Source organism: Mesoplodon densirostris, chromosome 2 (genome assembly GCF_025265405.1).
Source record: "Mesoplodon densirostris isolate mMesDen1 chromosome 2, mMesDen1 primary haplotype, whole genome shotgun sequence".
NCBI lineage: Eukaryota > Metazoa > Chordata > Mammalia > Artiodactyla > Ziphiidae > Mesoplodon > Mesoplodon densirostris.
The window spans coordinates 44,624,232-44,636,360 of record NC_082662.1 but is presented as its reverse complement, the minus strand read 5'-3'; the positions used below and the strand labels follow the sequence as shown (position 1 = coordinate 44,636,360).

At 39.1% G+C, this 12,129-nt stretch overlaps 1 protein-coding gene across 4 annotated transcripts in view; it reads left to right on the top strand.

Annotated features, from left to right (window-relative positions):
* The window catches only part of NRDC (nardilysin convertase), a 93,548-nt gene that overhangs the window by 75,731 nt on the left and 5,688 nt on the right, over positions 1-12,129 (top strand). For all 4 annotated transcript variants that reach the window (XM_060089786.1, XM_060089785.1, XM_060089782.1 and 1 more), the window contains 7 exons: positions 361-480; positions 1,594-1,645; positions 4,119-4,269; positions 6,719-6,846; positions 8,412-8,574; positions 10,411-10,442; positions 10,913-11,051. In XM_060089786.1, the coding sequence (XP_059945769.1) occupies positions 361-480; positions 1,594-1,645; positions 4,119-4,269; positions 6,719-6,846; positions 8,412-8,574; positions 10,411-10,442; positions 10,913-11,051 (785 nt within the window). The remainder of the gene's footprint in view (positions 1-360; positions 481-1,593; positions 1,646-4,118; positions 4,270-6,718; positions 6,847-8,411; positions 8,575-10,410; positions 10,443-10,912; positions 11,052-12,129) is intronic.

Below are 12,129 nucleotides of genomic sequence, written 5' to 3'. Positions count from 1 at the left end.
TCTGTAAGTTTGGTAAAAGACATTCTCATTCAAGAATGCATTCATTCATAAATTGATTTATACAACTATTCTGACCAAAGGTCCCTTTCAGTTAAGATTGTCTCTGAGAAAGGGAATGAAGCAGAATATGGAGAGATCAGAATCAACTCTTGGGAAATTACAGATCTTCAGAGTTCATTTAGTTTAAGGCCAAGAGGACTTTCTTTTTAGTATTGTTCTAATAATTTTTTGTATTTCAGCATTTGAATTTGACTTACGTGTGCCACAAAGAAGACTTACTTAGACTTCTGAAACCAAGAACAGATTGGTGGGAATCCTGTTGAGATAACTGAATGATTTATTACCTTTTACTTTTGTTAGCCACAGATTTCATGTTGAAGGCTTTTGATTGTCCAGAGACAGAATACCCTGTTAAAATTGTGAATACTCCACAAGGTTGCCTATGGTATAAGAAAGACAACAAATTCAAAATCCCCAAAGGTAAAATATTTCCCTCCTTAAAAATAGTGAAATAAGTATAACAAATCTTTTTCCACTTTCTAGCAACCTTTGCCCTCTGTGTCTATCACCTCCCTCTCTTTCCCCTTCCCCTTCTACTTGAAGACCTTTTCTAGGCTTATCTATCAGGTCCATACTGTGCTCCTGTGCTATCACAGAAATTCTTATGGACATTATAGATTCCAGGAAGTATATAAGGATTCAAGCCTAAAATGAAATTATTTTTGGATATTTTTCTTTCAGTTATATGAAAGCAGAGCCAGGTGTTTGGCCATCCTAGGGGATAGGTGGTGTTTTTTGAACATTATTGTTAAAAAGAAAATAAGAGTAGCTGAAAGAAATTATTCTTCGACGCAGTAGATAGCTGAGTCCAGCATTACAAAATGTGAAATATCCTCTATCTGTCTCCCTCTACTATTTTGCTTTTCAGCATAAAGGAAGCATAGTATATAGTTAAACAGACTCTAAAGCTCTTATCTTCAACACAGTAGCCCAAACTGTGTTGCATTTTTATTTTCTGTTCTTGTGCATGGCATTGGAATTTACTGAAGCAACTTGGAATCAAAGGCTGAGTGCTCTTGGCTGCCACTTAACCCAAATCCCTAACCTTAACACAACTGGACTAGTTCTGAGGGATTCTTGAGTTCACTGGGAAGGTGTTTACTCAATATTTCTCGAATAGATTTTAAGAGTGTCTAAAAATGTTCTTAACATTTATTCAGCTTCCTTGGAAAGGCGCTGCTATAACTTTTTGTGAGCATTGGGATTTTTCCCTTAATGTTCTTGACATGTATACCTCTGTAAGCATTTTTCCTGACCAAAGCTATTGATAATAAGAGTATTCTTAGGCCTCTCTGCATATCTGTCTATATATCTGGTCTTCCCGTAGATTAAAGTGTACCTTCTGGACACTATTTGGAATGGTAAATAATACTTTCTAAGAACCCTTAAGGATAAAAATGTAATGACGATTTAAGGATTAGTGGTTTGTTTCAGAATTTTTAAAACAACATAATATTAGGGAAAATAGCAGATGTATTAAATACTTGAGGCCTCTGGCCTATATTTTCTTATTTAGGGTCTTTTTTCTTTCAGCATATATACGTTTCCATCTGATCTCATCTTTGATACAGAAGTCTGCAGCAAAGTAAGAAATTGTCCTCTTTTCTGGAAAATATTTTTTTTTATTATTGGAAGACTATTTTGTTTGTTTATTTCTGAATCATTCTATCATTTTTCTCTGTCAGTACTTGAGCTATGCTCCTCATTTATGTGTTTTTATGTGCCCCAAACAAATTATTTGTATCAATACTAATCACTAAGATGGAATTGTGGCTGCTCCATCTCCAGCACCCATTTGTAAAACATGCTGACAGTTTAGGCTAGTCATAGCATTCCTGGATTGAGAAAGTTCCTTAGAGATGAGTTTGGGTCAGCTTCCAGTCTGTAATGAGGACTAATGGATCTGTTGACCTGTATTTAGAGATTATTTATAATCAGATTCCTGTATTTATGATCAGATTCCTGCCAAGGAATCTGATTATACTTTGTTCTTAGCAAATTACTTACATTTTTATGTAGGTTGTGGGAGGTCAGAGAGCCTAAAATACACCTGAATCAGAGGAGGTGCTCAGGAAACGTTAGTGTACTTCTTCCTTTCTTTTGCCACTTAACCTGTAAAATCCAGCCTTAATCTCACAAGCAGCACTAACATTATTAATATTCAGTTTAAAAAATGCATTACCCTCCTCCATTTCCTCAGATTTTTGATTTTTCAGTCAGAAAACCTAGGCCGCAGGGATAACTAGAGCCTTTGGGCCAGTTGCCTTTCATGCATTTTACACTTACCTCATTGTGCAGTATGAATATTGGATTGGCCAAAAAGTGTCTTCAGTTTTTAAGTAAAAATAAAAGACATTTTTCATTTTCACTAAGAACTTTATTATATTCACCATTTTTTCCCACTACCTTCTGCCATTTTTCAGGCAACTTCATAATTAATTCCATCTTCCCAAAACTTTTTATCTTTTTGAGCAAAGAACTGTTCCAGGTGCCTTTTACAGTCTTCCAGGGAATGGAAATTTTGTCCATTAAGAGAATTTTGGAAAGACCAAAATAAATGGAAATCTGAAGGTCTGGTGAATATGGCAGATGAATCAGAACTTCCCAGCCAAGCTGTAACAGTTTTTGCCTGGTCATCAGAGAAACATGCAGTCTTGTGTTATCCTGATGGAAGATTATGTGTTTTCTGTTGACTAATTCTGGACACTTTTTTTTTTTTTTTTTTTTGCGGTACGCGGGCCTCTCACTGTTGTGGCCTCTCCCTTTGCGGAGCACAGGCTCCGGACGTGCAGGCCCAGCGGCCATGGCTCACGGGCCTAGCCGCTCCGCGGCATGTGGGATCCTACTGGACCGGGGCACGAACCCGTGTCCCCTGCATCGGCAGGCGGACTCTCAACCACTGCGCCACCAGGGAAGCCCCTGGACACTTTTTGTCGAGTGCTGCTTTCGGTTTGTCTAATTGGGAGCAGTACTTGTTGAAATGAATCGTTTGGTTTTCCGGAAGGAGCTCATAATAGAGGACTCCCTTGCAATCCCACCATATACACAACATCACCTTCTTTGGATGAAGACCAGCCTTTGGTGTGGTTGGTGGTGGTTCATTTCACTTGCCCCACGGTCTCTTCTGTTCCACATTATTGTACAGTATCCACTTTTCATCGCCCGTCACAAGTTGTTTTAAAAACATAACGTTTTCATTACGTTTAAGTAAAGAATTGCATGCGGAAATATGGTCAAGAAGGTTTTTTTCGCTTAACTTATGTGGAAACCAAACATCAAAGTGATTAACATAACCAAGCTGGTGCAAATGATTTTCACCGCCTGATTTGGATATTTTGAGTATGTCGGCTATCTTCTGCATGGTATAACGTTGATTGTTCTCAGTTAATATCTCAATTTGATCTCTATCAACTTCAACTGGTGTACCTGACTGTGGAGCATCGTCCAGTGAGAAATCTCCAACACAAAACTTTGCAAACCACTTTTGACATGTCCGATCAGTCACAGCACCTTCTCCATACAGTATACAAAATTTTTTTTGAGTTTCACTTGGCATTTTTACCTTTCTTGAAATAATAAAGCATAATATGCCAAAAATGTTGTTTTTTTCTTCCATCTTCAATATTAAAATGGCTACACAAAAATTCACCAATTTTGATAAGCCTTTTTTTAAATACACGCTGATATAACAGCTGTCACATACAATCTAACAAAATTGTTTCAAATGAAGTTAAAGACAACTAAGTACTACTAGAGCCATCTTACGGAAAAAACCGAACGAACCTTTTGGCCAACCCAATATTACATTTTCTCTGTGTGCGTGACGTGAAAAAGATAAGGGAAACATTGCTGAAGGTGGGAGTTCTGTAATGCCCCTGTGAAACTGAGTCCTGGGTAAGCTGTATTTGCCTTTGAACTCAATTAGTATATATGGTTTTATATTCTGGAGTAGTGAATTAACATCTTTGTAAAAGTGAAGTTTCTTACTCTAAGTCAAAGCAAATCCATTTGTCTATTTCTTGCCAATTAATGATGCTATTTGCATTTTATACTCTTAGTGTGGTCCTCTTTGATATCTTTGTCAATATCCTTACCCATAACCTTGCGGAACCAGCTTATGAAGCAGATGTGGCACAGCTGGAGTATAAGCTGGTAGCTGGAGAACATGGTTTAATTATTCGAGTGAAAGGATTCAACCACAAACTACCTGTAAGTACAGTGCTCTAATTTCCTTACAGGCAAATTTAAAATTTTATATTTATGTTGTGCCTATAGCACCAAGCATAGAGGCTTGTGCATGAGGTGCTGTACATAGAAAGAAATGTTTATTAATATGGATTATTGTGTTTTTCTGGCTGATGACAGGTATTCTAACTTTGGCCACACAAGACCAACATATATTCATTAATTAATTACATTAATCAGTGTTGTATGCATTAGTAATGGATACAACACAGCCTGTGCTTCGGGCTTCATTTCACTTCCCTTTGCTGTCAGTTTCTCTGCAGCCAACACTGGCGTTTAGGACTGGTTTGAGCATAATTTCATGCCATACAGCAAGGACAGATTTAAAGCACCTGACACATTGCCTGACATAGAGTAGAGCTCAGATGTTTGTGTTGTTTCTTCCTCTTCTTGCACTGTTTTCCATTGTTTCAAGTGTATGTGTCTTGTTTTCCTTCTAAGTTTCTGACTCTTTAGAAACAGAGTTTATATCTTGTCAGTGATTTATCTTTTAGTAAAGAATATGTTGCAGTGTCACTTTGTCAAAAACTTCATCAGTAAAGGAAGAAATAATATGGGATGCTAGCTTAAAGTATTAGATCATCAAGTACCAGGTAAAATAATATAATGTACCCAACAACAAATTTTATATCTTGGTTTCTTGGGTAGAACATATATTAAAGTTTGGGGAACTGCACTCATACAAGAAAAAATCTGGAGGAGAGGACCTGGCAGAAATTAGACCTGTGCTAAGAGGTGATATAGCTTCCATATCTTAGATAGTTCTCTCCTTTATACCCTCATCCCTGTCAGTCTCCCCAGGGAACAAAGATTGGTCTTAGGAGGAGACACCATGGAATATTTTACTAACCTTCAAAAGCCTAAATATAATTTAGCTTAAAATCCAAACATGTTAAAGTTTTGGAATTACCTGGAGAGTAATTGTATTTAAAAATACAAGCCGTAGGGCCTCCCTGGTGGCGCAGTGGTTGGGAGTCCGCCTGCCGATGCAGGGGACGCGGGTTCGTGCCCCGATCCCGGGGGATCCCACGTGCCGCGGAGCGGCTGGGCCCGCGAGCCATGGCCGCGGGGCCTGTGTGTCCGGAGCCTGTGCTCTGCAACGGGAGAGGCCACAGCAGTGAGAGGCCCGCGTACAGCAAAAAAAAAAAAAAAAAAAAAAAAAAAAAAAAAAAAAAAAAAAAAAAAAAATACAAGCCGTAGAAAACTATTTGAGGTTCTTCATTTTATGAAGCTTGCCTAGCCTTAACATTAAAACTTGATATAGACTATAAATATGTATATAAAACTGGAGATCAGTTTCACCTATGAAATACAGAGTCACACATTCTAAAAACTTGAAAATTAAATTCAACAATAGAACAAAAAGAATAATTCACCATGACCAAGTGCCAGGAATGCAAAGGTTGGTTGTTCAGTATTAGGAAGTTGATGAACATAAATCATTATAACACAAGTCAGTTGAGGAACACTATGTGAATATAGTGATAAATGCCAAAAAAACCATTTGATAAATTTGAGTGGTCATTCCTAATAAGTAGGAATGGAGGGAAGTCACTTAACCACAATAAAAACCTTAATTAAAAGACTAACAGCAAATGTTCCACTAGCTGATGAAATGCTGAACATTAAAATTGGGAACAAGCCAAGGATACCCATGATCACATCTATTACTCAACATTATTTTAGAGTTTCTGGCTAATACATTAAAGTCAAAAAATAAAATAAAAACACTTGGAAGGGAAAAGTATTTTTCTTTTCAGGGGATATGGTTGTATTCTTAGAAAATCTAAGATACTACTAGAATTTAAAAAATAATTTGTGATATGACTCATTACAAGATCAGTATATCAAAATAAATGGCTCCTTTTCCTATAGTGCAATAACCACTTAGAAATGGATTGGAAAAAAATACCCCATTTGTAATATCGAGAAAAATAACAAAATATCTAAGAATGAATAAGAAAAGTACAGAACCTATCTAAAGAAAACTAAATCTTTTTGAAGCATATAAAAAAGACTTTAAATAAGGGAGAGACTTATCATGTTTCTGGATAGGACAGGTTGATATAAAGTCATTATTTCCAAAATTACATTCTCCCAATTAAAATCACATTTAGGGGCAGTGGACATGCTGGATAAAATTATTTTTAAGTTTAGTTGGAAGGAAAAATGTTTTAAAATACCCATAAAAATTATAAAAAAGAAAAAGAAAATTCATTGCTCCAAATTTGACAGTTATTGAGAATTTTAGCTCCTAAAGATTCTTTGAGTCGTTAGTACTTCTCTTATGTCCTGCGCAATGCCTGTTACCATACTGGGCCCCTGGTAAAAGCCAGTGGGAGACATTTTTCCCCTAAACATTAGTGGATTTCCATGCTTCTCCACTTAAGGTGCTTCTTTCTTTTCTTCTTAGCTGCTGTTTCAGCTTATTATTGACTACTTAGCGGAGTTCAGTTCCACACCAGCTGTCTTTACAATGATAACTGAGCAGTTGAAGAAGACCTACTTTAACATCCTCATCAAGCCTGAGACTCTGGCCAAGTAGGTATACATGGATGGGATCAGCTTATATTTTGAAGGCCTGAAAGTATTTGCCTTCCTGGAAATTAAGTGTGGGGGATGAGGCTGTAGTTTCAGTGCTAATTCAGATGTGATAGAAATGTGCTGTGTTTTAGGAAACCAGCCCACAGAGTTATAGGATTTCTAAACCCAGTGTAAGTAACTATCTGTCAGTAGGACTGCAAGCAGCCTACTATACTTAATTAGAGGCTAAAGGTTAAAAGGTTGCTTTTTCCAAAGTTTGTAAGTAAATAACAGTTCAAAAAATTCTGACTTTGTTGTAGCTCAAAATTGCTTACTGGTGATTTTAGTGTGTTGGATGTTATGTTAAGTAGCTGACTTAAATTGCCTAACATATCACTTATCTGACAAATGCAACTATCCAAGAATTCATCCAGGGTTCCAGAAGAGAGCAAAAAGGCTCTGGACAGTCTGTGTACTAATGCTTAAACCCTCTGCTAATAGGCAACCCTCCTGGGCCTTTTCATCAGAGCCTGTTCTGTACCTTTATGTGAATCAGAAAAAAGTACACCCTTGGGGTAACCTCTATCAGCAGGTAGAGCCTTTGTGGAAGGGGAAAAAAGTCCCCTCTGAGCAGATACAGCCCTTTGTGCACATGGCTTGCAAGCCCCTATTTGATCTGCTTGCTGGGCATATATAAATGGTAAACAAAGAGCACAACTTTATATAGAGGCCCTGCTTTTGACATAGTTATAATGAGCCCATAAATGTCCAAAATTTGAAAGCAGGAGAGGGAGCAGTTAAGAATCAGACATGTAATAACTGATAATCTGATCACAAAAAGTTACAAAAACTCATAACCAAATATAAGTTGGAAAGGAGAGTTGTCTGGAACTATTGATATGATGAAAAATAGCTGTGTATCCCATAACTCCTGAATACTACTTTATTAAAATGTGGTAGAGTAATAATAACACCTGTTTATTGAAGATTTGTTATGTGTTAGACCTAAGAACTTTTTTTTTAATAGACCTAAGAACTTTTAAGTGTATTTATTTATTTAATTCTCACCAAAATTCTGTAATGGTAGCCATTATTATTTCCCTTGTTTTACAAATGAAGAAATTGAGTCACAAATGTTAGGTAACTTGCCATGTTCAAACAGCTTACTGTGTGTGGAAGGCGGTTAGTCTGATTCTGGCCTAGAGCCACTTATGCTGTATTGTCATTGTAGTAATAGATATCCATGATGATCACCTCCAGTAATTAATAAATGTTAGTGAGATTTCAAATCAAAATAGTAAATTAAATTGGTATATGGCTCATCTGGCAGCTTATGTGAAGTAATTTATTTTGCAATTGAAACAGATAAGTGAGTTGTACCAATGAGCTAATAATCTATGTAATAGTTTGTATATGCAGTTTTAAATGCTTTTTGTTGATTATGACATTGTTTCCCTATCTTAAGTTGCGATAGAAATTGCCTCTCTTTAGAACACATCATCTACAGAAACTTAATCAAATCCTTCTTTACCCTTAAGATTCATTTCTTACAATAAAACTTTTTTTTTCTGCTCTCTGTACAGAGACGTTCGGCTTTTAATCCTGGAATATGCCCGTTGGTCTATGATTGACAAGTATCGGGCTTTGATGGATGGCCTTTCCCTTGAGTCTCTGCTGAGCTTCGTCAGAGAGTTAAAATCCCAGCTCTTTGTTGAGGGCCTGGTACAAGGAAATGTCACAAGCACAGTGAGTGTGAGGTGCTCTGTTGCTGCTGGCCAGATTTGAATGCCGTTCTGGGCTCTGGAATTGCATTAGTTCTTCCCTAAAGGGGAAGCTCTGTAGTCTGGTAGGCCAGCATTGCCACAGTCTGTTTAGAAGGGAACCTGGCCCCTCCGATGCTAAGCAAGATTTTCTTATGAAGGAGACCGCTGCTGTTGGACAGGACTTTGAGTTAAATGGGTTTGGGAAATACATGGTATTGGTTACATTTGTTGAAGACTGTGGAAACTACAAACAGTTTAATTTAGAAATTAAAGTGGGAGCTGGGGAGTGGTGAGGGATGTATGTGTGTATGTATATATATATTCACATATACTTAGGCAGAACTTGTATGTCAAACTTGTATGTCAAGCTACGGAGCTTGGGCTTTATCTTATAGTAAATGGAGAACCATTGAAGGATTTAAAAGAGGATTTGTCATTAAGAAAGATCCAGAGAGACCAGTTATGAAACTGTTATAAAAGTTGGCATGAAGTACGATTCCACTTATATGAGATCTCTAGAGTAGTCACAGTAACAGGAGGTAGAATAGTGGTTACCGGGGGTTGTGGAGGGAAAGAAGGGGAGTCCTTGTTTCTATGGGTATTGAGTTTCAGTGTTGCAAGATGAAAAGTCTGGAGTTCCATTTCACAACAATGTGAATATACTTAACACTACAGAACTTTACACTTAAAAAAGGTCAAGATACTAAGCTTATGTATTTTTACCATAATAAAAAAGTTGAGGTGAAAATGATGAAGGCTGAGGTTAGGCAAAATAAATGAAAAAGAAATGCTTAAGAAATAATGAGGCAGAGGATGACCAAAGGCAGTGACTGATTGGCTATGGGGGTGAGGGAGAAGGGAGGGCTCTAGGATGATGCCCAGATTTCTTACTGGAACCGGTGGGTTGGTAGAGGAGTAGGAACAGTGTATGTTTGGGGGCATATGGGGAGTTGGTTTTGACCCATATTGAATTAGATGTGTCTGTGGGACCATGTAACTAACTGAGGCCTCTTCTAGCCAGGAGTGCTTGTGTGGACAGTCCCTAAACTGTTTGGCTCTTGACCTCTTCCTCCATGGTCTCCCAGTTTCTCAGGACTGGCCCTTTAATGGAATATATAAATGGCCACTCTCGAGATTGGCTGCTATCCTCCCTACTTCTCTGTCTTTATTCCCCCACCCTGAAACCATCCCTGATTTCTGTCATGCCAACAGAAAGTTTAAAAACAGGGAGAAGAGCAGGAATAGCTGCCTGCTTCTCTGAGCACAGTGGGAGTACCGTGGGTGGGGGTCCTTTTGGTTCAGAGGACTTAGTACCATGAATTGCCCCAGGCAGAAACGACTTTAGAGATAAGCTCACCTCTCCACTTATCCCTCATAGGTTAGAAAACAAGTCTTAAGAGGGGGAGGGGATACATCATTCATTTAGTATTAAGTATTATTCTGCCACTCACTCTATGCTAGGCTCTGTATCAATAGATCCAGGTTTCTAAAACACAGCCTAGTGGGGTAAACTGAACAATTAAGTTTGATCCAGTGGGGAAAGTTTCACAGTGGACAGGTAAACAGAGCACCAAGGGAGAACAGAAAAAGAGCCACTTCAGTTGAGAGCCTTAGTATTCAACAAACATAATCAGTATTGAATCAGTGAATGATAAGCCCAGTGAATGAATGACCAGCATTTAGGATAATAGACTATATCTGCTTTCCTAATGCATTCCAGGGCTTCCCAAGCAGTTAGAATATTGGTATTAGTTGGTTCTGGGTGAAATTAATGTCAGGAGAGCCTAATATAGTTATTTTCTTCTCTTTCGCCTCCTAGGAATCTATGGATTTCCTGAAATATGTTGTTGAGTGAGTATTGGTTTGAGTTTTCTCTTTGGGAGTTAAGTGTTCTTTTTTTTTTTTTTTTTTTTTTTTGCGGTATGCGGGCCTCTCACTGCTGTGGCCTCTCCGTTGTGGAGCACAGGCTCCGGACACGCAGGCTCAGCGGCCATGGCTCACGGGCCCAGCCGCTCCGCGGCATGTGGGATCCTCCCGGACCGGGGCACGAACCTGTTTCCCCTGCATCGGCAGGCGGACTCTCAACCACTGTGCCACCAGGGAAGCCCACGTGTTCTTAATAGCATCAGGGCCTCGAGACCAAAACTCAGTTATTACTAAATCCACAGTGGAGATGCTTCTCATAGTAGGTTTTTTGAGGCTAGTTATATAAACAAAGCAATTCAGATGGGACTGTGGAAGGCCTGACCTTTTCACAGTTTGGGGGTGCAGGTAAGAGGATAAAGGCACGGCCTCAGTAACCCACACTGATTGTTTTGCAGCAAGTTGAACTTCATGCCTCTGGAGCAGGAGATACCTGTGCAGTTCCAGGTGGTAGAGCTGCCCAGTGACCACCACCTATGCAAAGTGAGAGCTCTGAACAAGGGTGATGCCAACTCTGAAGTCACTGTATACTACCAGGTCAGTGGCCCCTTTGCACACAGCTGTCCTCACGGCTAAGTATCTTTAGGACACTAAAGCCTGGTGGAAGGTCCAAAGTATCTGGGAGAAGTGAGCCTGTGCTCTTCAAGAACCTTTTGCAGTTATTCTGTGGTTATATGCTTGGGGTCATTTGTACTCTTGAAGCAACTACATTTAAAAATTGTTCCTGTCAGTGAAATGGATCCTTTTTCAATCACAGTGCTTCTATTAATCACCCAGCCACTAGTCCAGAAGGACAGAGACTGAAGTATGGCTGGAAATTCCTACATGTTCCCATGTCAGAACTCCAAGGAGCAGGAGGACATTTGTTAAAAGGACAGTTTTTAAAATGTGACAAAAATAAACATAGCCAGTCAACCAATATAGAGTAAACAGAATGGATACCAGAGTCATAATTAAAGGTTTCAAAGCACCTGAGAGATAGGATTTATCACCTGTTTTATGGATGATGGATCTGAGGTCCTTCATTTACCTGAGGTCATACCAGCTGGGGCTCGAATTTGTACCTTCTGTCCTCAAATCCTGTGTTTTTTCCACATAATTCTGGAGAGATGGGATGGTGCTTAAAATAAGGAAGAACAATCTTAATTGGCTCATAGACTATTTTAGCCTGTGGTTAGTCATACTCACTTCTAGGACTATGGGGACCTGTGTCTATCTAGACTGATCTCAGACTTCCCAAACTCTGGGGCTCCTATAGCTGCTGCTATGGTCCTGGATTGTCTCCATGAGGAAGTCACTTCTCTGTCTGGCCTTGTGAAGATTCCTGGCCTGAACTTTGGGCAGGGCTGCATGGCTTCACCGTCACCTTGTCCTTTTCTTGTTTCTGGCCCTGGGCCTGAATCTTTCCCTAGAGGTCCAGCTTGTCTGTAGAGCCTGTCTTCCTCTGGCTGTAGCTACCTGGGTTTTTTTTTTCCCCCAGGTTCTCAGCTTATTTGAAGCTGCAATAACTACCAGGTCCTAAACTTCATATATGGTATGACCTGGCCCTGCTTAGCCCTGTCTACATTTCTGGTGCTTAACCCAGAGAGGGTAGTATTTCTCCAGTTTCAGGCAG